The sequence below is a fragment of the Cnephaeus nilssonii genome (assembly GCF_951640355.1).
Source record: "Cnephaeus nilssonii genome assembly, chromosome: 21".
In the NCBI taxonomy this organism is placed as follows: Eukaryota; Metazoa; Chordata; class Mammalia; order Chiroptera; family Vespertilionidae; genus Cnephaeus; species Cnephaeus nilssonii.
In genome coordinates this window covers 2,528,098-2,554,381 of record NC_137092.1, presented here as the reverse complement: position 1 = coordinate 2,554,381, position 26,284 = coordinate 2,528,098, and the positions used below count along the sequence as shown (strand labels likewise).

General features: G+C 54.6%; 2 protein-coding genes across 4 annotated transcripts in view; both read right to left on the bottom strand.

Moving 5' to 3' along the window:
• On the bottom strand, positions 1-15,542 carry SLC35A3 (solute carrier family 35 member A3). Of its 3 annotated transcripts, none has more exons than XM_079760780.1 (8): positions 15,185-15,542; positions 10,806-11,010; positions 8,503-8,657; positions 8,302-8,424; positions 5,968-6,139; positions 4,299-4,417; positions 2,721-2,854; positions 1-1,677 (listed from the first exon to the last, which is right to left on the bottom strand). In XM_079760780.1, exons 2-8 carry the CDS (start codon positions 10,990-10,992, stop codon positions 1,587-1,589), a joined length of 981 nt encoding a protein of 326 aa, XP_079616906.1. In that variant the 5' UTR covers positions 10,993-11,010; positions 15,185-15,542; the 3' UTR covers positions 1-1,586. The 3 variants fall into 3 exon arrangements, with proteins under 3 accessions (XP_079616906.1, XP_079616907.1, XP_079616905.1); XM_079760781.1 differs by lacking the exon at positions 15,185-15,542 and adding an exon at positions 14,619-14,776; XM_079760779.1 differs by lacking the exon at positions 15,185-15,542 and adding an exon at positions 14,372-14,468.
• A 5,260-nt stretch (positions 15,543-20,802) lies between these two features.
• Positions 20,803-26,284, bottom strand: part of AGL (amylo-alpha-1,6-glucosidase and 4-alpha-glucanotransferase) — a 45,882-nt gene continuing 40,400 nt past the window's right edge. Inside the window, exons 32-34 of the mRNA XM_079761199.1 lie at positions 24,691-24,778; positions 24,454-24,587; positions 20,803-21,982 (exon numbers count right to left, since the gene is read on the bottom strand). Of these exons, the coding sequence (XP_079617325.1) occupies positions 21,865-21,982; positions 24,454-24,587; positions 24,691-24,778 (340 nt within the window). The 3' untranslated portion in view covers positions 20,803-21,864. The remainder of the gene's footprint in view (positions 21,983-24,453; positions 24,588-24,690; positions 24,779-26,284) is intronic.

Genomic DNA, 26,284 nt, shown 5'->3' with positions numbered 1-26,284 from the left:
TTCATGCGGCATTTCAACTTTTATTCCCAAATACCATGTTCTTAATTTTTAATAGAACTATCAATTGGCACTTTCCTTCCATGAATTAGCATATTTTTTTATAATGAATGAAGTAGTGGAAAGAGAAGAAGTAAATAACATTTAGTAAAGTCCATTAGAGTGACTTTTTACAGTTTTTATATGATTAGAACAGGAAACTTTAAAAATATATTAAGTCTGATGAAAAACATAAAATAATTCTACTCTCTGGTAATCCTGGCGCCAGTAAATAAGCCCACATTCCAACTTCAGGAAGGATTTTGCCCACCACGTCCTCTCATCTCTCCCGCTTGGTCTCTCCCTGTACCACCTAGTAAATAACTCACGCAATTTGCCACTCCACCTGCGGTGCTGAGCAAATGGAAAAGAAACCTGTGTCAGCGGCACAGGGGAGCCAGCGCCTCCGCCTCCCCGTGCTCAGGGCCCGGGGACTGAGCCCCCGGGACGGGGTGTGAGCGCCTGGGAAGCGCTGGGCGGCCTTGGGTGTAAGTCAGAGCGCCATTTATAGTAGGGATACCGTGGCAACCTGGAATGTCTCCAAGGAAAGCTGTTTTGGTCTCAATTCCTTGATGTCAGTCCTACTTGGTGGTTGTTTTTGTCAGCAGCTGTAGAGTTTACAGATCAATGAGAAAATACTCCTTAAAAACACCCTAATGTGTACAGTTCGTGCTTTGATAGTTCAAAAGTCTCCAAATGGAGATACTAGACAAGAATGGTTTTATTGTAAGTTAATAAGTGAGTATTTAATCCCTTTAAATTACCTATTAAAACTTTAAGGGAGCACACAGGAATTCCGTTAAAGTAATCCTAAAGGCGGATGTGGTTTACAGAGAAGCAGCAGGTGCGTGAGGGCCAGCTACGCTAGCACCCAAGGGCCCAGGGCCGCCCGCACGGAGCGGGGACGCCGCCGAGGCGCGGGAAGACCTGACGGGTGGATGGAGAAACGTGTGTTTCTCTCCGTGGAATGTGGGTGTTGACTCTGCACCTCACTCTGACGAGCCAGACCCAGAAGGGCCCCTCACCAGCTTTTACGGAGGTGAACAGTTAGCGATCTTGTGTGCCAATCTTTTGTTAAATACAGAAATCTCGGGTACGCGAAATGTTTCTCAGGCCATCCTTCTACTTCCTCACAGCTTTACGGGCAACAGTTATCACTGTCGAACTCTGACTCTCCCACCGACGTGCTGACCTGGACGGAGGGGCAGACGGACCCCGAGTGGAATGAAGTAGCTGTCCGCTGAGTGACCGCTGACGCTCGCTGCGTGCGCTCTTGCAGAGAGCACCGGTCATCCGCAGCGATCCAAACGGCAGGCGCCTCTAACCTCAGATCTCCGGCTCCCTGCAGCGATTCTAGCCCCGGGCAATACTTCCAAGCTTGGCTCTCTAGATGCGATAGGCATTCTGTTACACAGACACACACGGTAGCCGAAACGTTCATGTTCCCAGCCCTTGGACAGTATGAAGGGCGGCCGACACCTTCCGGGGGCTGAGCAGTCCTGCGGTTTCCCGCCGACCGGCCCGCTCCGAGCCCGTGAGCGCAGCGCTCACTATGCTCGGGTGGCACTGCCCGCAGGCTTGGGGTCATAGCCGTACAGGAAAGTAGCTGCTATTACGAGCATGGCTCCAAGGAAGAAGACACTACATAAAGAAAAAGGAAAAAGACAAAATCAGACTAAAAGCAAACAAGTGCCTTCTCTTTCTCTAGCAAGTTGGTTGGGGACGTGCTGCGGTAACAGGCCAACCAAGCCCGTGCTCACTCCTCCCAGCTGCTCAGCCGGTGTCCACAGGCCTTCTCTCTTAGTCCTCACAGCCACCGCGAGGAAGCGGCATCGCTCTCCCTTTCCAATATGAGGACAAACTGAAGGTAGCGAGTTTAAGTAACCTGCTCACAGCCCCACCACTCCTCGTGAAGCGGGTGCAAAGCTCCGCATCTGGCTCCAGCTCCCTCCTCCCCCTCCTCACTACTGTCCCCCAAAGCAAAGATGTCTAAATGTCTTTCATCTTCATATGCCTTGTGCTTTCAATACAATGAATAAGACCTCGTTGTTTTTAAAGATGTGACACTGTAAAGGGAAATCTACACTCTTTTCAAACCAAAGTAAATTTCAGTTTAAAATCCAAGGTATCATCAGCAAAACTCAGGACCCATTTTTTAGGATGCTCTTTAAAAGAAAATAAGACTAAATGCAGGGAGACTTGCTTTCTTTATTTTATCCAAAAATATGATCCTTACTATGAATTGGAAATGAACTTAAACTGGTATTGGACCTTAAACTGGATGTAAACTAGAATACCTACCAATCCTAACTTTTGACATGTATATTCTTCAAGAAAATGAAAGCTTCAAAATTTTAAAATGTCATTTTTGGCTTATTTTATGACTTTATAAGGCCAATGAACTTTTAAATATGACTTTTATATGACTTTTCCTTTGGGAGGAAAAAACCATTCCGATCTATCCGGAAACTCCTGGTCAGCCAAATTTGTACAAAAGCGTTTCCAGTGGAAGATATTTTCGTGCACATAACTTGAAACCTTTTTAAAAAGATAGCTAAAAGGAACCCTCATTACATTTCCAAGATTCTTCAAAAGTTGTAACAGAACAACCTTTTTCAGACTAGATCTGAAGAGAAACCCTTATTTTTCTATACCCTTTTGGAGATTTAAAGCAAAGATGTTACCTGGTTGGCACAAAATCTTGTAGCCAAAAGTAGGATATCAGTGTCGATAATATTATGGATAAAGAGGTTGCAAATCCTTTTAAAATATTATCTGCATACTTTATAACAGCCGCTATCACAAGGCCTCCGAGTGCCTGCGGAAGTGTCAAAAGATTCTTTTTAAAAACACACAAATATAAAACTGCTTTCAGAACAATGTCATTACTCAATGAAGCTTTCAGCTTTTGTCCCACAAACTTAATCCCATTTAGTAAGTGATTTTCATTAAACCCCTCTTCCAACCAGTGGCCTCCTGGGTTTTGTTCCGTAGCCCTCGTATTTCCAAAGCTGTCTGATAAAGTGACCACCGTGTACCCTGCAGTGTTATAACGACTCTGATCAGATCACGAATAAAGTATCTGCCCTCACCCAAGTTAGTGCAAGCAGCACAGTTCAGACGGGTGGGGAAGGCTGCCTGCCAGCTGGTGAGGTGTTTCCTTTTGAGTAAGAATGCGGTGTCACCTGAGCGGAGCCTCTCATGGCTTCCTAACTTCACTCCCTTCCTCCCCCGTTTCTCCCCATCCAACCCACCTTCCATTGCTCTCAATTACTTTCCCTAAAGCAGTTTTATCTGTGCTCTTCCTTTAAGAGCAGAGAGAACCTCCTACCCAACCCCGCTCAGATTCCACTGTGGCTAGAAAGTAGGGGTGTGGCCATCCTCGCAGTCTCCTTCCTGCCAGGCCCAGCTCGCTCAGGACCACTTCCCCTGCGCCTCGCGCCTCCCTCCGCCACAGGGAGGGCAGAGCCTCGGGGAGGCAGTCAGCAGAGGCCCCTGACCACTGCAGGGGTGTGAGCCCGTCTCCCAGTGCTCTCTCCTACTCACTCCTGTGGGTCCCTCCGACCAGCGGTCCAATCCTTTTTGTCTCACAGCCGCTTCCTAGGGGCAGAGGGCTTCCTCTCCAAGATCAGAGCCAGCGCACAGAACTCTCCTGACTTCCTGTCTACACGGCTCCTCTGAACGTGCACTCGCCCTTGTCTCCTGTGTGACAGACAGAGCAGCCTTCCTGCTCTCGCACCCAGCTCCCTGGCCTCCCTGACCACCTCCGCAGGGACCCTCGCTCCTCCCTCACTCCTCCTGGGCGGCTTTGCGAGGCAGGACCTGCAGCTGCGTCTCCTGCCCCCGGGGCGGGGAGCAGGCCTGCAGATGGAATTGCTCAGCCGGAACCCTCTCAGGGCACAAACCGAGCCGACACGGAACCACAGGGGGACGCGCTGTCCCCGCTGCACCTCTGGCCCCGCTTCCTGAGCTGATGGGTGGCCACCGCCTTCCTGTGCGACGGGCAGAGGAACGGGAAGTTCTATCTGCTGGCTCCAGCCTCCTGTTCTACCGCGGGCATCTCCTCCGGTTCAAGTGAAGGCCCGGACCCCCCTCCACCTCCACCACCACCACCACCACCGCCCCCCGCCCCCCGCCCCTCTTCACAGCCACTTCCTCGGGGGCACTCGGACCAGTGCTGGATAAACCAGGGCGCTGAGCGCGGTCAGGGGCACCCCTCTGGTCCTCTGCATTAGTGTCACCCAGGGAAGTACATGCTTTACCTGAAGAGCAACCACTGCCCAGGTCAGCCGGTTGTATCCCTGGAAAAACCCGTTCTGGGACACCAGCTCCCCGTCATAGACGTACACGCCCATCAATCCGAATATGCTCCCGAAGAAACCTGCAAACGGAGGCTCACGTCACATGTGGAGTGGTATCTGGCCGTTCCAAATAATTTTACTTTGACACTTTTTACCGGACACGTGTGTAAATGTAACCAAAGTGCACGCAGTGCCATGACTGTAAGAGGAGGACATGAGGACAGAAAGGAGCAGGGGCCGGTCTTAGCCTCGGAGCACCAACACAGCACAGCGCAGAAACCACGGGGCTCCACGCTGCCCCCGGGGATTTGGAAAACGCTCGCTTTGGGCACACATCAGTGCATTGCACCCCCCTGCGGCCTCACACAGACCTTCCGGTCCTCACACGCACCTCAGACACACGCGCTCATGTGCGGGGCACGCACCTTTCCTTCCTTACCAGGAGCTTTGAAGGGTCAGTAAGTAATAACGGAAAATCGGCGCTAAGAGCCAGTCGCGGACAGCAGGAGACCTCGCTGCCGAGGCCTCCGGAGGGAAGGTCACTCAGGAAGCAGGGTGCCTCACTCACGGCGCCCCCCCCCCCCCTCGCCTCCTGCCGCAGAGCTGCCCAGGACCCTGATCTCAGAGGTTCCAAAACCTCCTCGGGAGTGGAGTTAGGGTGCACACAGACACCCTCAGGCCGTCGGGAAGAAATGAGCCGCAGGCGCAGGGCAGCCGTTTTGATAAGCCGGAAGTAACCAACGTGTTCCATGAGGGGCCTGGAGGGGAGGGGAGCCATCTTTCCAAAACTGCGTTTATGCCAGCTCATCCTTTGTCTCGTTCTGAGCGCAAAGGTAACTGCATGCTGCAGAGCTCAATCCTCGCACAGGCATCGGCCTTGACTTTATCTATTTAAAACCGTGTTCAACACTCCCAAACGGAGACCAACAGGTTCTATCAATCTGCGTGTTTGAAAATGCTACAGCGTTGTGATTCATGGTTTGTAATGCCAAGCTCTGTACTGACCTGTGTCCTTTCAAGACCTCAGCCAGCTCACCACTGGATGTGTGTGAGGTCGGAGCAATGAACAGGAATCCATGAGGTTCCACAGAATCATCCATTCTGAACTGATTCCCTGTTTCGTTTATAATTCAAGGAAATCTGGGGCAACTCACACAAACCGTGACTCTCTCTCTCTCCTCTGATATTTGCATGTTGAATGGCAACAGCTGACATCAGGGCCTACTACGTGCAAGGCATTTACCCCAACACTTCACATGTGTTATCTCTCTAATCCTCAGAGCAACATAACAGGCTCTGTAAGAACATTTTCCAGGAGAGGAAATACATATGTTACTTGCAGCATCTTCCGGGGAAAACGCAGCCACTGTGGCTACAGTTACTCAGGCGCCAAATGCTGAGGCCAGACACAGCCTCCCCGCACCTTACGTCACAGACCTCAAACCCCACGCTCCTGAGTAAAAGGTGTTCATTTAAAATACAACCTTCTTAAAGGGCCAAAACCTTGCCAGATACTTGGATCAACAGCACGTTTCATGAAAGGCTTATTTACTTCAAGATCTATAGAAATCTTTACACGTAACAATATAACCACCTTAAAAAATCACATTAGAAACGACTTCAGACTCACCCAGCTGGATGTTTCGGATCCACACCGACTGCTTGGTTTCCTTCAGGATTTTCTCAAAGTACACCCCGGCGAAGCCACTGGAGAAGCAGGCCGTGAGCACGGCCATGAGGCCCACGAACTGCGAGCCGGCCGACAGCGCCTTCGCGTCCAGCTCCTGGGCGTCCGAGGGCCACTGGGCGAAGGAACACACCGCAGTTCAATCCCTGCGCAGCCCCCGTGCACAGGGCCAGTCAGACCCGAAGGACAGTGCCACCCGGGCCGCCCTGGGGCTGCAGAGCTTCTGAAAGACGGCCTTCGAGCCGTTACTTCACCCACAGCGCTATCCCTGTGACTTCTAATCTCAAAGCCGAGCCCGGGGAAGAGGAAGGGACGACTGCAGCGGCTCGGAGCCCCTCCCCAAGCACCGCGGCCGCCGAGACTCCGAGGGTGAAGTGTGGAGTAGCTAAGGGAGCCTGGGGCTGCCCTGCACCTCGCCCTGCACCCCGGCCTTCCCCTGCACCCCGGCCTTCCCCTGCACCCGGCCCTCCCCTGCACCCCGGCCCTCCCCTGCACCCCGGCCCTGCCCTGCACCCCGGCCCTCCCCTGCATCCAGGCCCTCCCCTGCACTCCGACCCTCCCCTGCACCCCGGCCTTCCCCTGCACCCGGCCCTCCCCTGTATCCCGGCCTTCCCCTGCACCCAGCCCTCCCCTGTATCCCGGCCTTCCCCTGCACCCGGCCCTCCCCTGTATCCCGGCCTTCCCCTGCACCCGGCCCTCCCCTGTATCCCGGCCTTCCCCTGCACCCCGGCCCTGCCCTGCACCCCGGCCTTCCCCTGCACCCGGCCCTCCCCTGCACCCCGGCCCTCCCCTGCACCCCGGCCCTGCCCTGCACCCCGGCCCTCCCCTGCATCCAGGCCCTCCCCTGCACTCCGACCCTCCCCTGCACCCCGGCCTTCCCCTGCACCCGGCCCTCCCCTGTATCCCGGCCTTCCCCTGCACCCAGCCCTCCCCTGTATCCCGGCCTTCCCCTGCACCCGGCCCTCCCCTGTATCCCGGCCTTCCCCTGCACCCGGCCCTCCCCTGTATCCCGGCCTTCCCCTGCACCCCGGCCCTGCCCTGCACCCCGGCCTTCCCCTGCACCCGGCCCTCCCCTGTATCCCGGCCTTCCCCTGCACCCCGGCCCTCCCCTGCACCCCGGCCCTGCCCTGCACCCTGGCCCTGCCCTCCACCCCGGCCCTGCCCTGCATCCAGGCCCTCCCCTGCACTCCGACCCTCCCCTGCACCCCGGCCTTCCCCTGTATCCAGGCCCTGCACCCCAGCCCTGCCCTGCACCCCGGCCCTGCTCACCATCCACCATTGGGGCTGCACCCTGCCCCCAGCGCTCCTGGGTTTGACCCATTTGAAATAAATGTGGAAACGATTTATTCAAGGCGCACACACACTTCACCCTGGGAAAGTGCTGAGGGCCGCTGAATGGCAGGAACGCGACAGGGTTGGATTTGATTTTGGACAGACCACAGCGGTGACTGCGTGGAGGCTGAATTTGGGGGGCAGGTAGGCCTGAAGGAAAAACATCCTTTTACCCCACAACGATAGTACTTTTGTGGAGCCAGGCGGCCACATGAGAAAGAGGCAGGAGCGGGCAGCGCTGTGCAGGCCGGCAGGACGGACCCGGAGAGCGAGCGGAGCGGCCAGGGCTGCCTGGACGTCTGGCAGAGGGAAGGGGCGGGGCGGTCACGTCCGCTTATCAGGCCATTGAAGAGCCCAGCCAAGATGCCCAGCAGGGGTTTGACACACAACCCGACACGGCCTGTGACAACCAGAGCTGCTGGCAGCCAGCCAGGAGCCTCCCGCACGCTGTGCTAATGAAAGGCTCCAGATGATGGACGCTCCACAAATAAGGACGTAACTAAAGAAATAACAAGCCTCCCACGGACCAGGCCCCCAAAGGCAGTGCCAAGCAAGGGGACCCGAGGAAACCAGTGAGAAACCGTGAGCGGAAGGAACGGTCTCGGGCGCTGGTGGCGGGAGGGAGTGTCTGTCACCTCCGATGCTCCTGGCACCCGCTGGACAGGAGCTTCCTCCCCACACCGCAGTGTCCTGCTCCCTAACTGGCTGCTCAGACCAGTTAGTTTCTACATGTTTCTCAGCACCAGTGACAGCCCCGGGGTATCGCTCACAGGAAGCTCTCAGAGAACCTCAGTGAGCACAAGCACTGATTGGCTTCATAGACAGCAGAGCCACCTTGTCCTTGCGCAGCAGGAAGGCTGTGGAGCTGCCACACAATGACAGGTGTGCTTGTCTGGAACGGTTACCTGTACAAAAGTCACAGGTGTGCTTGTCTGGAACGGTTACCTGTACAAAAGCCACTCCGGTCATCAGGATCACCAGGGAGAGCCACTGGTACACACCCAGCTTCTTGCTCAGCATGGACACAGAGAACAGTGCAGTCGTAAGAATTTTCAACTGATACGTGACCTGGAGAGAAACAGCGGATGTGAGTGACGGCCGAGGGTCTGCCGGGTAAAAGGACCACGAGGAATGCGCCTTCGGTACCTGGTAGGTGGCTGCGTCGAGATTGGACAGCGCCACGTAGAGCAGGTTATTCTGCAGCGTGTAGATCCCGGATGGGATAGCAAGCTTGATCGTTTCCATAGGCTTGTTCAGGATCTCATCCCGCAGGATTCGGTTCAGGGCCCTCAGGCTACACTCTAGAGACAACATGAAGTGGGGAAATCGGGCAGGGAGTGACTGAATACTCCGCACTCTCTCTCTAGGCCTGTTTTCCCTCTCGTGAGAAAAGGATATTGGGCTACATGTTAAGACACTTTAGGTCTAAACCAGTGGTCGGCAAACTCATTAGTCAACAGAGCCAAATATCCTCAGTATGATTGAAATTTCTTTTGAGAGCCAAATTTTTTAAACTTAAACTTACTTCTAACGCCACTTCTTCAAAATAGACTCGCCCAGGCCGTGGTATTTTGTGGAAGAGCCACACTCAAGGGGCCAAAGAGCCGCATGTGGCTCGCGAGCCGCAGTTTGCCGACCATGGTCTAAACTATACCTTTAATGAGGCTAAGTTATCAAATGTTAAGTATCGTCAGGAAGCATACTCAGAATAGCATTATCCGTGTACCCTTCTACTGGTCCTCGGAGCCCTGGCCGATGGGGCTCAGTGGGGTGTTGTCCGTGCACAGAAAGGTTGCCCGTTCCATTCACGATCAGGGCACGTGCGGGTTTCAGGTTCTATCCCTGGTAGGGGGCGTGCAGGAGGGAGCCGACATATGTTTTGCTCTCACATTGATGTTTCTTTCTCTCACTCCCTCTCCCATCCCCTCTCTCTAAAAATCAGTTAAAAAAAAAAAGCCATCTTAATAAAATGACAAATATTGAAATGTTCTTAATACTAGGGTATTAGATAATACAGTAGTGTTCAAATGTGTAGTTACCAACATATATTTACATATATGTCATTCTATATAATAAAAGGGTAGTATGCAAATAGACTGAATGGCAGAACAACCAAACAACCAATCAAAGCATAATATCCTATCTAATAAAGAGGGAATATGCTAATTGACCATCACTCCATCACAAAGATGGCTGCACCCACAGCTGAGGCCAAGTTCCCTTAAGGAGCCTTAATGAGCAATCAGCAGGGACCTGAGGCTACGCCCTCCCCCACCCCCGTGGGGCTTGACAGGGGACCTCAGGCCGCATCCCCTACCCGGCAGGGCTTGACAGGGGACCTCAGGCCACGCCCACCACCCGGCGGGGCTTGATGAGGGACCTCAAGGTGTACTTCCTGTCCTGGTGCTGGGCTAGGGGACCTCAGGCCGCATCCCCCACCCCAGCACCAGGCTGGGGGACCTCAGGCCACACCCCCCGCCCCAGCACCGGGCCAGGGGACCTAAGGCTGCGCCCCCCTGCCTGGCTGGGCTTGACAGGGGACCTCAGGCCGTGCCCCCCACCCCGGCACCAGGCCGGGAGACCTCAGGCCACACACCCCGCCCCAGCACCAGGCCAGGGGACCTGAGGCTACGCCCCCTGCCTGGCGGGGCTTGACAAGGGAGGGACTGGCCGGATCTGGATCTAGCCCAATGGGGGGTGGGGTGGCTGGGTCTGGGTCTCACGCGATTTTGAGGCGCATGTGGGTGGGCGGGGACTTGACTCTGGGTCCCCCTTTTAATATGCACAAATTTCGTGCACCAGGCCACTAGTGTTAATGATAATAAGGATGCTCAAACGCTCGCTATGACTTGCACTGACCACCAGGGAGCAGACAGTCAACTGGTTGACCAGTTGCTCTGATGTGCACTGACCACCAGGGGGTAGATGTTCCAACTGGTAGGTTAGCTTGCTGCTGGGGTCCAGCCGATTGGGACTGAGCAAGATGGGCTGGACACACCCTGGAGTCCTCCTGTGGTCCCTCCCCGGCTTGATTGTGGACTGGTGAGGTCCCTCAGCCAGGCCTGCATCCTCTTGCAATCTGGGACCCCTTGGGGGATGTTGGAAAGCCGGTTTCAGCCCAATCCCGCAGGCCACTCCCCTTGGGAGGGTGCCAGATGCAGGGCTCATGGCTGGCAAGCACTACTGCAGCAGCGCAAGCCTCTCCTGATTGGGACTGATTGGGCACGAGCCCGCAGTAGGCACAGTGGGGCCAGGATGAGCGGGAGCAGCAGATAGGAGCTGCAGGAAGTTGCAGGCAGCGTTGGACTGCGGGTTTCGGCTGATCCCTGCAAGCCACCCAGAGGGACACCACCCGTGCACGAATTCATGCACCAGGCCTCTCCTATATAAATAATACCAAACAACTGAATAAGTTTCGATGCCTTACAAACAAAAACCTGGATACCTACGGCTGTCTTTGTAGACTAATAAGATGCAGGCCATTATCTTCAGAATCTCAGCCACAACCACGGCCGTGGAGGACAGGTACCGAGGCCCCTCCTCCTTCAAAGTCCGGGAGTAGCGCATCGTGAGAACCAGGCTGGTGGTCTGAAAGACCAGGATCCCCAAGGAAAGGTATTTGAGGTTGGCAGACATTGCTTTATCTGCATCTGCCTGAAAAACAAAACCAACAGGGCCAATAAACAAATCAGAAAAGACATAAACGGATACGTTAAAAAAGCCAGTGAGAGCCTCAGGCCTCAAACAGGACGGAGTATGTACGTCCATCCTTTCTGCTCTGGACCGAACACTAAAGCCAGTCTCAGGAGGCGCTGAAAGGCGAAGAGAAGAAGACAAGCTGGCCAGAGACCTCGAAGGAGACCCGCTCCTCCAAAAGGGGCAAGCATACCTTGTCGTTGGAATCCATGACCGTCCCGGGGAAAACCCCAAACCTTACTTTTTATAAAAGTGTAAGAAGTGGGTCAGGAAATTCACACTGTTGGCATGTTCTACTTTCTCTCTAGGACGGAAACAAAACTTCCACGAGCTCAGTCCCTCTTAAGTGCCCAGAGAAAGGCGTAACCCTGCCCACACCACGCCCGGCTCTAACCTTCACGGTTTCCGGGCCCGAGAACCGTCGGAATTAGACAACTTTTCCTTGTTTCTCCCTCCCTTCTTCCGCCAGGTGTCAGGTAACTGTTTATATACCATAATGTCAACTTTCTGTGAGTTAATTTTTACCTTGCTCTTTCACAGTCTGTGGCATTTGCATCACACATTCAGTTAAAATCAATATTCCTTCAGCTATATAAACATATCATATTTACATTTTCATTTCTAGATTACAACGTGCTCGGTTTGTACTCTTTCCGTCCAGCCAAGGACCGGGAAGACCACCTGTCGCAGGGGCTCCTCGCCCACCTGTCTCTCCTGCCACCACTTCCGACTGATTCCTGCCACGCAGCCCAAGGCGGCAGTTCCGTGTCCCACAAGGAGCAGGCGGGAGTGGAGACGCGGTGGGCCTGCGAGCCCCAGCCCTCAGTAAAGGCTCGGACTAAGGAGACGGGGCAGCAGTAAACAGGAGAGACCTCACACCTGCCATCCTATTTCATAGGCACTTCCTGCAGACACACAACCATGAACGAGACAAACAGGATCTGTTTCTTCGCGGGGCGCATCCTCCAGCACGGAAGACGCCGTCACTCAAATAATTCCAGAAAGAGTCTGGCCAGGCCACCGCAGGGCAACAGGGCACTGTCACAGGGCACTATGGCACCTCGTATTCCATTATGTCCACGTGGCTAAACTCAAACACATTCGCCAAGCCCCGCCAGGTGGTGCCAGGTGAGAAGGGGCATAAGATTGGCGGGCAGGCGTGCCGCAGGCCGGGACTCCAGAAGGCTCACACTGAGTGCGGCGGGTTCCGGCCCCTCGCCCTGCTCCGGGCAGCTCTCCTTGACTCTATTCTCTGATGTCAGCCCAGCGGTATTGCCGTGAGTCTCTGGGCCCCCGGACCGAGAGCGCATTTAGGGTGCCCTTGCTTAGTAGCGGGCTGAAACCTAAGTTAGGCCGCCCGCCCATACTGACCTTAAGCATGCATGCTTATAAACTTCTGCTTTCCTCTTGTTGATCTGTCTTTTATAGGGGTCTCAGCTGAGAACTCAGAAGAGCAGAGAGCAAATTATTTTCCTCAAAATCTGACCCCTAGGATCAAATGAAGGACTGAAACATGGAACAGAAAAGCGCTTTCAAGCAAAGGTTGTTCCTGAACGTCTGAAACCAGGTTACACCACAACACAGGAGCATCCTGACCCCGGGAGCACTATGAGAGTCTGATGGTCTTTCTATGACTCAATGCAACAATTATTGACTGAGTCTAATATATCTTTAACACTGTGCTCAAGTATTCAAGTACTAAAGACATTTAAAAGATATAATCACTTCTCTTACAAAGCTTACGTTCTAGCTCAGCCAACGTGGCTCAGTGGTTGAGCATCAACCTATGAACCAGGAGGTCACGGTTCAACTCCCGGTCAGGGCACATGCCCAGGTTGGGGGTTCGATCCCCCGTGTGGGGGTTCGATCCCCCGTGCAGGAGGCAGCCGGCCAATGATTCTCTCTCATCATTGATGATTCTCTCTCGCTCCCTCTCCCTTCCTCTCTGAAGTCAATAAACAACAAACAACAAAACCGCTTATATTCTCGTAGCATAAGTTCCTCAAATAACCATAGCACAACGCAGATGTAACGAGGGTAAGATTGATGAAGCCCAACACGGGAGAGAAGAAGAATGTTGGACGAATGGCAGCCTTCGGAGAGCGGTAAGAAGGGTGGCACTCAGGCCGCCTGGCAGGAAGGAGGGTGTGAGCAGGCCACGCAGCAGGCCGCAGGCTCGGAAATGACATTTCAAAGCCACTACTCCGGTCGGTCGGACTAACACCTAGGCTCCGCGAGAGAAAACAATTTAAAATCCAAACAGAAAGGGACACTGGAGCCATGGACAGCTCCCCGCTTTGAAGGCCGCCCTGAATGACTGGGTCATTCACTGCCAGGCTGAGCAGTGACCAGAGGAGGCCTCGCCTGGGCTGTGCGCACGTGGAGGGGCGACGGGAGGGCGCAGGCCCGGGGCGCAGGCGGCAGCGGTGGTCCGGCAGCCCCCCAGCCCCCGCTCCTGTGCAGGTCACAGCGGAAGTGAGTTTCCCAGACTCAGCGCTGGGGCGCTGGGAGCGAGCAGTGGAGAGCTGAGCCCAAGCGGCTGAGCAGGAGGATCAGGGCGGGGGGGGGGGGGGGGGGGGGGCGCCGGCCCAGCAGGAGGACCAGGCTGGGGGGAGCCGGCCGCGGACGCTCAGGAGTCCTTGTCTTCGGAGGGGCGAGCGGAGCTCACCAGCGCGAGGGAGGGAGGGAGGGCACCGAGGAGGAGCCCCAAGTCCCATCGTAGCGGCCCCGGTGGATCCAGAAACGCAGCGGCTAACTCTGGCCCCGCTTTCACCGGCCGCCCCCAACAGCCTCCTCGAAAGCAGGAAACACCAGCGAGGCCGCCGTTCCCAAGGTTCCTGCTGCCCTGGAGCCACGGCCCGCGGGCCGCTCAGCGCTGTGAGTGACTGTGAACTCACAGCCTCCTCCCCGCAGACACCCGGGCGGTTCCGGCAGGGCCCCCTGGCCAGGACCCGCCCCCCCAGGACCTCACCTGGCCGGGACCCCCTCCCCCCCAGGACCTCACCTGGCCGGGGACCCCCTCCCCCCGACCGGGACCTTACATGGCCGGGGACCCCCCACCTCACCTGGCCGCCCCCCCCCCCCCACCGGGACCTTACATGGCCGGAGACCCCCCTCCCCCCAGGACCTCACCTGGCCGGAACCCCGCCCCCCGACCGGGACCTTACATGGCCGGGGACCCCCCCACCTCACCTGGCCAGGCCCCCCCTCAGGACCTTACCTGGCCGGGGACCCCCCCACCAGGACCTCACCTGGCCGGCGCCCCCCTCACCTGGCCCCCCCCCCTGGCCCGGACCCCGCGGCCCCCGCTCCGCCTCACCATGCCCGGCAGCCCCTGCGGCTTCTCAGCGCGGCGCCCGGGACGGTGGGCGGAGCCGCCGGGCGCGGGGGTCACCGGGGGTCACCGGGGGTCACGGGGAACGCCCCCCGCCCGGCCCCCTCGCCCCGGCTCCCCACGCGTGGCGGCTCCCGCCCCCGGGCCCGTCCTCCTCCGCCCGCACATCCCGCACGTCGCCCGGAGCGGCAACGTGTCACTCGCGCCCCCCGCCCGCCCGCCCCGCGCTCACCTGCCCCGCTCGGCCGGCCGCGCGCTCGGGGGCCGGCGGCTCAGCTCGGGCCGGGCGCCCGGGGCTGCCGTGCCCGCCGGGTCCCCCGCCCCTGCCGCGCCGCGCCGCCCGCCGTCCCCTCCGTCCCCCGCCGCCAGCGCTTCCGGTGCCGGTCCCTCCGCCGCCGCTCCGGCCGCCGCCGCGCCCCGCGCCCCGCCGTTCCCGCCTCGGCACGGCCCCCCGCCCCGTCCCGCCGGCTGCTCCCGGGAGGAAGGGCCGGGCCTGCGGGGCAAAGTCCTGGGGGCCGGGCCGGGCCACACCGCCTGCGGGGCCCACACCGCACGCCAGGCTCCCCGGGGCCCGGACCCGGCTCCCCGTCCTCGCCCCTGGCTCCCTCCTCCCTCCCGGACCCGGCGCCCCCCTCCCCGTCCCGGGCCCTGGCTCTCCCCCCTCCCCCCCCCCCCCCCCCCCCCCCCCCCCCCCCGCCCCGGACCCGGCTCCCCGTCCTCGCCCTGGCTCCCTCCTCCCTCCCGGACCCGGCGCCCCCCTCCCCCTCCCAGGCCCGCAGCTCTGGGGCGCCTGGGCACCTGCAGGGGATGCGCTCACGTCTCCGGCTCGGATCCGGTCCACACCCATCCCCCTGCCTGGCTGTCCTGGCACCGCTGGGTCCGGGCGGGTCCGGCACCTGCCGCCCGCCCCGCGGGGTGGAGGCCGCCGCCTTCCTGGGCTGGGCTCCCGGGGGCCGCGTCCCGGAGCCGCCAGAGCCGGCAGGGCCCAGGCCCGCGGGCCGGCAGGCAGCTCCGGCACCAGCCCGTCGGAGCGCAGGCCGCACGGAGGCCAGAGCTCCTTATTGAAGGGTAGGAGCCCTAAGGAGTGTGCCCCATCAGCTCAGGCAGCCCTCACCGGCCAGGCAGGCTTAGTCCTGCACTTGAGGGAAGGAGCCTGAGGCCTTCAGACCTTGAACCCTGTTCCGAGGTCCCCCTGCCTGCGGAGACATGAGCTGGGATTCAGCCCCTAATGTGTCTGCCTTTAAACTCTGTGAAAACACTGCGCTTGGCTGTCATAGGAAGAAAAATGAGGCGGAAAACAGGTGGCGGCCAGCGAACGGAGCCACAGGGATAAGAAGTACCAGTAAGGCCAGCCCCTGTGGCTCCGTGGTTGAGCATCAACCTATGAACCAGGAGGTCTCGGGTTTGATTCCAGGTCAGGGCTCATGCCCTGGTTGTGCGCTTGATCCCCAGTGGGGAGGGGAGGGGCATGCAGGAGGCACCCCAAAGATGGTGGGTTAATTTGAATAATCAGGCACGGAGCAAAGACTGAAGATGACTGAAGACTGAAGAGGCTTGGCTTCCCCGCTGCGGCCGGAGCGAAGGCCTGGGTCCCGGGTGCCGGAGGAAAACCGGTGCCGGCAGCCAGGGGAAGGCCTATTGCACGAATCTTCATGCAACAGGCCTCTAATCTATACTAATAAAAGGGTAATATGCTAATTAGACTGGAAGACCTTTCAGGAGACCTTACAGATGTCCTTCTGGACAAAGCCATGGGGGCAGGGCTGAGGCAGAGGTGGTTAGGGGTAATCAGGCCAGCAGGAGGTGGGCAGTTGGGGGCGAGCAGGCCAGCGAGGGGGGGGGGGGGCACAGGGATTGGGCCTAAACCGGCAGTGGGACATCCCCTGAGGGGTCCCAGATTGGAGAGGGTGCAGCCTGGGCGGAGGGACACCCACCCCCGTGCATGAATTTCATGCACCGGGCCACTAGTAAATTTATAAAAGAAGTATCAGTGAAAACAGAGATGGCCATGAAAGAAGAGAGAAAACGGGCAGCCTGGGGACACAGGGCAAAGGGCGGGCTTCGGGCTCCCTGTGGAAACAACCGCAAAGGCAAAACCTTGGCAGCGGAAGGTCAGACAAAGGAGAACCACCTGTCAGCGTCAGGGCAGCCAGAGCCAAACAGGGCGTGCGTCTCCACGCAGTGGGTTGGGGTTGCCAGATAACACGTAGGACACCTCGCTGCATTGAAATGTCAAATACACAAGGGATCAGTGTTTCGTGTGTACAAAATCGGGGATATACTTATACTAAAAATAATCCATTGTTTACCAGAAATTCAGATTGAACTGCATAGCCTGTATTTTTATCTGCAAATTCTGGCAACCCTGTTGGAAGCATGAACGCATTCAAACATTGCACAATGACAGGTTTCCATCGGCGCCGGAGAAATGGAGACCAGATCGAATGGTACTGGCGCAGCGGACACTGTGAGCATTGCGCAAAGTCCCAGTCCCCGCTCCGTGGCTGGTAGTTTAGGGACTTGAATGGGTTTATAGTAAGAAACAAAAAAAAAAAAGAAAAGACAACAAATCAGCCCTCGCCGGTCGGACTCAGTGGTTAGAGCTGAGTTGGCCTGCGGACCCAAGGGTCCCAGGTTCGATTCTGGTCAAAGGCACGCACAGTGGTCCGTGGCTGCAGGCTCCTCCCCGGCCCGGAGCCCTGGTTGGGGCGCGTGCAGGAGGCACCAATAGATGTGTCTCTCTCACATCAATGGTTCTCTCTGTCTTTCACTCTTTTCCACTCTCCCTAAGAATCAATGGAAAAATATCCTTGGGTGAGGATTAACAACAACAAAAAAAGAAAAAGACAACAAATAAGGGAGTGGGGACTATGGTGATATTTAAGATGTCTGTTCAAAACAGCGAAAAACGCAAAAAAAAAAAAAAAAAAAAGTCAGTGTTTAGAGAATTACCCTCAGGTATGCTTTGTTCCTACCCAGTTATGTTCTTCAAACTGTGAACTTGAAATCCCAGTTCACGAAGGAGAAAAACCAGTTGGTTCCTGCAAGCTGCCAAGCGGGTTCATCTGGCGCCGTGTCAGTTATTCAGGGCGAACAAGGACTAACGACCGTCCATCACGCGGCCCTCGGAGGACGCAGCGATGCCCCTCCCGTGCGGACCGCAGCCGTGGGTCCTTTCGCATGGAGGACTCCCGCCCGACCAGCGGGAAGTGACCTTGCTCTTCGTTTCACCCACGAGCCAGGAGGGCTTCTGGGGAGCTTTTCCTGTCCACAGACTTGCTGGGTCTTGGAGTCGGGGTGATTCCCGGGAGTGAGGCGTTTGCTCTCGCCACCCCTTCAGGACCTGGGGTCACCCTGCAGGCTTGCTCCCTGGAAGGTGGGGCTTTCAGATTCTGCCCAAAGCTACCTCGATGACCTGACGCTCTGCGTCCCTGCTTGCGGGACCAGCTTGGTGGGGGACCAGCTTGGTGGGGGATAAGCTTGGTGGGGGACCAGCTTGGTGGAGACCAGCTTGGTGGGGGACCAGCTTGGTGGAGACCAGCTTGGTGGGGGACCAGCTTGGTGGGGGACCAGCTTGGTGGAAACCAGCTTGGTGGAGACCAGCTTGGTGGGGGACCAGCTTGGTGGGGGACCAGCTTGGTGGGGGACCAGCTTGGTGGAGACCAGCTTGGTGGGGGACCAGCTTGGTGGGGGACCAGCTTGGTGGAGACCAGCTTGGTGGGGGACAAGCTTGGTGGGGGACCAGCTTGGTGGCCTGGGGCAAGGAACTGGCTTCATCTCGGAGTCCAGGTGAATTGCAAATGGAAGTGTTGGGGTTCCCCTCTACCTGGCCTACTCACCTGGCAGTGTCACCCCAGACGCCTCTGGGCGACCAGGAGAGTGTGGGAGCATGGGCTGTGCTGGGAAGCGCTCAGGGCCGCAGGGCTGGGAATGGGGGGCGGGCTGCAATTCTAGGCACATGGGTCTTGATTCACCCATCGAGAGAACATTTTTTAAAAAAATGCATTTTTATTGATTTCAGAGAGGGAGAGAAAGAAACATCAGTGATGAGAGAGAATCATCGATTGGCTACTTCCTGCATGGCCCTACTGGGGATCGAGCCCCAACCCCAGGCATGTGCCCTGACTGGGAATCGCACTGTGACCTCCTGGTTCATAGGCTGACACAACCACTGAGCCACGCCGGCCAGGCCTAGAGTGCATTTGACTAGACACCCCATATGCAGTTGGATTATGCTGCATACCAAGTATTTCCTGCTAGCTGCCTTCAGGCCATATGGTAGGTTGCATTTCCTCTCTCTCTGGGTTGAGTGGGACCACATGACTCGTTCTGGCCAATCAGTTGTAAGAGGAGTATGTGTGCCATTCAGGGTCATAGCATCCAATTGTCAATTTGTGACCTTCTTCGACTCTCCCTCTGCTTTTGAGCCTGGCGTGCTCACGGCCCTGCCTGCTCTCTCAGCCTGTATCCTGGAGGGCGGAGGTGCAGAGTGAGGCCCCAGCATTGGGCACGCAGCATAGACAAAACGTAAGGCTTTGTATTGTGCATCATTAAGATTGATGGGCAGCCCTCACCGGTGTGGCTCAGTGGATAGAGCGTCGGCCTGCGGACTGAAAGGTCCCAGGTTCGATTCCGGTCAAGGGCATGTACCTTGGTTGAGGGCACATTCCCAGTAGGAGGCAGCTGATCGATGTTTCTAACTCTCTATCCCTCTCTCTTCCTCTCTGTAAAAAAAATCAATAATATATATATATATATATATTTTTAAAAAGATTGATGGGCAGAGATGGGGTGTGGTATGGTGGCACTGGCCGAGGGTAACGTCAGCTGGAATGATGGTGACCTCTGTTACGCGCTGGGGTATTTGATAAAACTGCCACCTGCGATCACTTGGAAGCTAAATAATGAACGCTATGGGAAACACAGCCCTGCGGACCCTCTGTGGGCCGCACGCTTATTTCTGAGGAAGCAGAGGGGGTGCCAGCAGGTTGGGCAAGCCTTCGTTTCACTTGATAGATGCCGGAGTTCTTGTTCCGGCATTCAGAAGGGTTCAGCAATCTGGAGAAAGGCTGTGTGTAACTTAAGAGTCCAGAGACGAAAGATAATTTTGAAAGGCATTGGGGGTCAGAGGAGCCTAGCTGAAGAAACCAAGTTCTCCTTGTCTCAGGACCCCTTGCTTTTTATTAACACAATTCGTCCTAAGGCAAGGTGGAGATAATACACTTCAAAAGGTAGGGTTTTGTCCACAGAGTCCATTGTCAGAATGGGGAATAGGCTACGGCTGTTCAGGTGTTTGGCCAGCAGGAGGCAATAGCATGTAGATTAAGATGCCCTGAGCCAGTGGTCGGCAAACTGCGGCTCGCGAGCCACATGCGGCTCTTTGGCCCCTTGAGTGTGGCTCTTCCACAAAATACCACGTGCGGGCGCGCACGTACAGTGCGATTGAAACTTCGTGGCCCATGCACAGAAGTCGGTTTTCGGCTCTCAAAAGAAATTTCAATCGTTGTACTGTTGATATTTGGCTCTGTTGACTAATGAGTTTGCCGACCACTGCCCTGAGCTGTCTGGCAGTAAACAATCATCCTTTTCAGGTTTGGAAAAATGCCTTTAGCCATTCCAACAGGCGATAACATATGTGACTCAGCCCTTGGTGAGTCCCCAAGTTCCATCAACCTTTCGATGAAACTCTTGCAATTATGACGTGCTGGAACTGGCTTCCAGCAGATAGACAGTCTCTCCAGGTCATAGAGTTAGTGCTTTGAAGTTGCTTAAAAAAAGGGAAGCCCCGCCGGTGTGGCTCAGTGGTTGAGCGTCCACCCAGGAACCCAGAGGTAGCCCGTTTGATTTGGTCAAGGGCACATGCCCGGGTTGCGGGCTCGATCCCCAGTGTGGGGCGTGCAGGAGGCAGCCAATTCTCTCTCATCATGGATGTTTCTGTCTCTCTCTCTCCCTTCCTCTCTGAAGTAAATAAAAATATATACTAGTATATTAAAGAAGAGGAACAATCATTTGGAGAAACTACTGATTAAAATAAGCGAATAGGCTATTGCACACCGCTGCTCACAGAACGTAGGAGACAGTGAGCTGACATTCCCTGGAACGTGACAGAATATCCTTTGCCATGAGGTGCTGGCCCTGGTTCCTGATGACCGAGACCAGCGTCTCCGCCCTGAACCGGGTTTTGCGAAATCCCAGGGGAGCGCGGAGTCGCCAGCAGGTCTATTGATACATCAAACGTTTATTTCATTCCTCACATCAACATTAAACAAATGACCAAGCAGCCCAAACGCTTCCTTCTGTCTGTGCCCCGACACATCCTGCAAAGAGACCAGGGCCCCAACACCCAGCCCGAACGACATGGCAGGCGGCGTCCGCGGGTTGGCTCACGGGTAAAGGCAGGAAGGAAGGCACATGGAGACGAGGAGGAGAGATTTTTATTTTCTTGGCACGCAGACACAGAAGTGGCACCTGCCCCCCAGGCAGGACAGCTGAAGACACGTCAGAAATGATGGTCCTGAGTTAAAGGTAAGGACAGGAGTTCTAGCTCTATTTTTATTATATGGAGACACTTCTTCAGGCTCCACGGGTCAACGGCGGGCCTGGGTTCACGGGAAACCAGGAGCTACTATGACCTATCAGCACACTCACACACAGACTGAGAATAGTTGCTCCGTTTTAGAAAATGAATATAGCATTTTCCCCGTAAAGTTCTCACCAGCAGGCCCACCGTTTTTGCACTTTAAAAATGTAAACCATCTCATCGTATGAACCTGAAACTGAAGAATTTTATAAAACTGTTTTTTTAGGAAATACATTCCTCATGCTTGGTGGCTTTTTCCTCTATCCTAGGCATCATTAGCAAAAGTGGTATTAAATATACTGTTGGTGTTAATGATAAAACACATACTAATATCTCCGTGAAAAAATAAAAGCACGTCTGACCCTCGGTGCCCCATTTCTGAACACATATTATAGGCGGACCCTTCCGGAACTCACCATTCATTGAATAGCTATTGAATGCGGTGGGAAGGTGCTAGAAATACTACAGCCAACGGCAAGGCCATCCATCAAACCACAGCCGAATTCAGTCCGTGCTGTGTGACTGGGGACAATGGGTCCCCGGCTCCCGTTTCATTTCGCTCATGCACAAACAGAAGAGTGCATGATTTCTCTTTTCTCAAACTCTGCGTTGCCCACTCGTTCTTTGTAAGCATTCGAAGGGGACTGACTGAATTCGAAAGGAAATCATCATCCCTTGGTAATGATGATTGTCTCTCTGACTCCAATCAAAAGCTACCTATGTACATTAAAAAAACCCAAAACACAACCATTGCTTTTACAGGCTTGATCTAACTGTGCACCCATGTTGTATGAGTGCGACTTTCCCTGTGACCTGAGCCGGTGCATGTACAGCACTTGCCCTGCATCCCTGCTCCCACGCACAAGGCGCTGCCCACGTAACGAACCCCCGGAGTCCGCTACAAGTCGTAGAGCGTTTCGAGGACCGTGGCGATGGACCAGGCTTGCGTCTCGCAGCTGAAGGGGCAGTGCTGGCCGTGCTCGTTGGTCAGCTCCGGGAGCCCTTTCCAAGGCGACCTCGAAGAGAGAAAAGCCGTTTGAGACGTAATCGGACACGGATCCCGAGGGGTTAACACAACAGGTGAGAGCCTGCGGATTCTGCCTTCTCGTATAGAAAACACGCAGGGTCTTTAGCTCCGAATAGCTCCGAAGCAGGACCCCCTAAAGAGTGTGTATGGAGAGTCTGGATGGACATTATTCTTTGCTATTCGATCTTTGGGATTGAAGACTTTCAGATACAAAGGAATCCCGTTAGGGAGGGAACACACAGGAGAAACTTCCATTCCAAGCGATACGTAGGAAGGGAGACCAATACCTCTGGGGCCTAATTTCATTCCTTGCGGAGTAAGCTCATGAGACTCAAATTAGATGTATTAAGTTTGATCTGGAGGAAACTGTAAAACTAACGTGAAACAATGAAGAAACATACAATTATGATTAGGTGAAAGGTGGCGATTAAAAACAACGTGCATTTCCATGCCAACTCCTCATTCTGCTGAATAATTATAATTCCTCATTCTAATTCCTCCTTCTGCTGAAGAATACAGCTGGTATTCATTGTGCATTTATTGTGTTCTTCTACTAAGAGCTTTATATACGTGATCTCATTTCAATGCTTCTAGCAGCCCTGTGAGGTAGGTGCCATATAGCGATTCCTGTTTACAGAGGTTCATGGAGGTTGACGACTCGCAGAGGTGGCTATCAGAATAGTGTTATTAGCCTATCAAGGGTATTCTCCATTTCAATGGAAGCTCTCAAATACAGAACGTAAATTTAAAAATACAGAATTTCTGTGACGCTTCCTGTCTTCCGTTGGGTCCTGGGAGCATGTTTGTTTCGTTACTATTCTCTGAGGCGCGTGGCTATGTTACCTATGCTTTTCTGTAGCTACCCAGTATTTCACAAGAAGACTAGAAAAGTAACTCCAGGAGGTGGATGTGGAGATACTTTGAGTAATAACTAACACCACCAGCTCGTGCCACGTTTTGAAAAACTGCCACAGAGAAATGGGAGCTGTAGACAGTGTTTGTTTCCAAGTGTCAAGCGACGTGAGAGGGAAGCGGGGAGCAGTGGGGGCCCGGGGGCCTGTGAGGGTGCGGGAGGCCTCGCCCCAGGACCTCAGAAGCGGACTGCGTGGCATGCAGGGCTGCTGCAGAGGACATCAGTTAAGGTGCAGTCGGAGGCCCTGATCCAATCTGGCCGGTGTCCTTATAAAACGGGGACACGCGGACACGGGCGGAGCAGAGGGGGAACGCCGCGTGGCGCTCTGGGAGCTGGAGAGGGGGCTGGAGGAGACCCGCCCTCCCCCGGCACCTCTGAGGGGGCACGGGCCACCCACGCCTGCATGTCAGGCTCCTGAGAACAGCACCTTAGCAATGAATTCTGCCATTCTGCAAAGAAAACCAAATGGGTAGACCTAGAGAATGCGGCGTTGCAATAGCGCCGTCTTGTGGACACTTGGAGAACAGCACCCTAGTAAGGGATGCGCCGGAGACTATTTCTGTCCCTGGAACCACTCAGCTGTGGTGCTTTGTTACTGCAGCCCCAGCAAACGGGCGGCTCTGCCTGAGTTCACAAACGCCAGCCGGCAGGTGCGAAGATCAAGTGGAGGGTAACCCTTGGAGCAAGGCCATGGGACAGGTGGGGGAGGGGGGGACCACAGGTGGAAGGAGAAAAATGACCGGGCGGGGCGAGAGGCACTGACTTCCCCTGGGCAGAGGGGAGAGAGCGGAGCTCGGTGCAGATCATGAGCAATGCTGGGGGCGGTGCCGGCTGGGATGTGGGGGTGCTCCCGTCACACACACTCACATCCCGATGAGAGAGAAGTGTGCAGGGGGTTCCCGTGACTGTACTGAAGCAAACACACCCGTTCATGGGGACACACGGAGGTCCCTCAGGCTCTCATGACAAAGGAGATACAATCATGCTGTTTGTGCACAATTATTCTGAGCAATCAGCTGTACATATATATTCAGGTTTAATCTAGAATTTGGGACATAAGAGCTTTTGACTGAACTTTCTCGCTGTATAAGGACATATAACTCTGAAAGTTATTTATCTGCTAACAGGACAAAGGGTGTGACAAATGGGTTTGAAACGAGAGCCAAAAGACCAGCTCTGATGTTTTAATGACAAGGAGAGCATTTCGGGAAATTATTTATCGATCTATCTTTAAATCTGTTCACTCAGAAAGCCCATTTTTTTTGTATTTATTTTGTGCTAACCCTATCCGAAAATACACTAGCAGCTGAAGTTTAAAGGGAAAGACTATTTCACATGCATAAATCATGCAATGAAGTCTTAGAAGTAAAACAAATATCCCAGCATAATGAAAGGAGGGTGGGACTCCCTCACAGACCTCGTGTGAGAGTAAAACGTCCCCGTTTCATTGGGGCGACTCGAGTGAGCAGCCGTGGATCCTAAGGAAATGCCGCTTTCCGACCTGACGCAATACTCGTGATGGACATGGCATGCCTTTCGCGACTTACCTCTCGAGATGAACATAATGCCGAGAAAGGACGTTTTTAACCAGAAATATCGTCTTGGCGTTGGTCTCCGGCCCCATCAATTTGGAAAAGTACAATTTGGCACGAAGAAAATACCCAACCGGCCACAGCCACTCCTGGAAGAGAAGATTCAGCGAGTGAAGGCACGCGGGAGCTGGGAACACTGGGCGTTCTTTGAAGAAAACCTGAAAACTCAGAAAACAGAAATGGAATTCTCACCGGTCCTTGGTGGTAATTGAAGCCTTTCGCCAGGTTGTAGTTGTCGTTGTCCAAGGCGTTGTCATACACCCCGCAGTACACCATGTCGCTGGAACAGGAGTGACATTGCGGTGAAAAGAGACGATGCAGGAGGCATCGGGAAAAGGTTCCACGGCAGAGCTAAGACAACCATGTTATTCTGTCTCCCGCTCACCGCCCATGTAACCTTAAGGGAGCAGACCCAGAGCTCAGAGCCACTTAATGGCGCCTTAGGGAATGACTGACCCACACTGGCTGATGCAAAAATCTAGAAATCGTCCAGCTCGCTTGCCTTCCAGGAGTCACCCTGACACTAACATTGGTGACAGTGAACTATTTCCTAGGCCTCTCATATGCCTATGACAATGGACATACACACAGTGAACTATTTCCTAGGCCTCTCATGTGCCTATGACAATGGACATACACACAGTGAACTATTTCCTAGGCCTCTCATATGCCTATGACAATGGACATACACACAGTGAACTATCTCCTAGGCCTCTCATATGCCTATGACAATGGACATACACACAGTGAACTATTTCCTAGGCCTCTCATATGCCTATGACAATGGACATACACACAGTGAACTATTTCCTAGGCCTCTCATGTGCCTATGACAATGGACATACACACAGTGAACTATTTCCTAGGCCTCTCATGTGCCTATGACAATGGACATACACACAGTGAACTATCTCCTAGGCCTCTCATGTGCCTATGACAATGGACATACACACAGTGAACTATCTCCTAGGCCTCTCATATGCCTATGACAATGGACATACACACAGTGAACTATTTCCTAGGCCTCTCATGTGCCTATGACAATGGACATACACACAGTGAACTATTTCCTAGGCCTCTCATGTGCCTATGACAATGGACATACACACAGTGAACTATTTCCTAGGCCTCTCATGTGCCTATGACAATGGACATACACACAGTGAACTATCTCCTAGGCCTCTCATGTGCCTATGACAATGGACATACACACAGTGAACTATTTCCTAGGCCTCTCATGTGCCTATGACAATGGACATACACACAGTGAACTATCTCCTAGGCCTCTCATGTGCCTATGACAATGGACATACACACAGTGAACTATCTCCTAGGCCTCTCATGTGCCTATGACAATGGACATACACACAGTGAACTATTTCCTAGGCCTCTCATATGCCTATGACAATGGACATACACATAGTGAACTATCTCCTAGGCCTCTCATATGCCTATGACAATGGACATACACACAGTGAACTATCTCCTAGGCCTCTCATATGCCTATGACAATGGACATACACACAGTGAACTATTTCCTAGGCCTCTCATGTGCCTATGACAATGGACATACACACAGTGAACTATTTCCTAGGCCTCTCATGTGCCTATGACAATGGACATACACACAGTGAACTATTTCCTAGGCCTCTCATATGCCTATGACAATGGACATACACATAGTGAACTATCTCCTAGGCCTCTCATATGCCTATGACAATGGACATACACACAGTGAACTATTTCCTAGGCCTCTCATGTGCCTATGACAATGGACATACACACA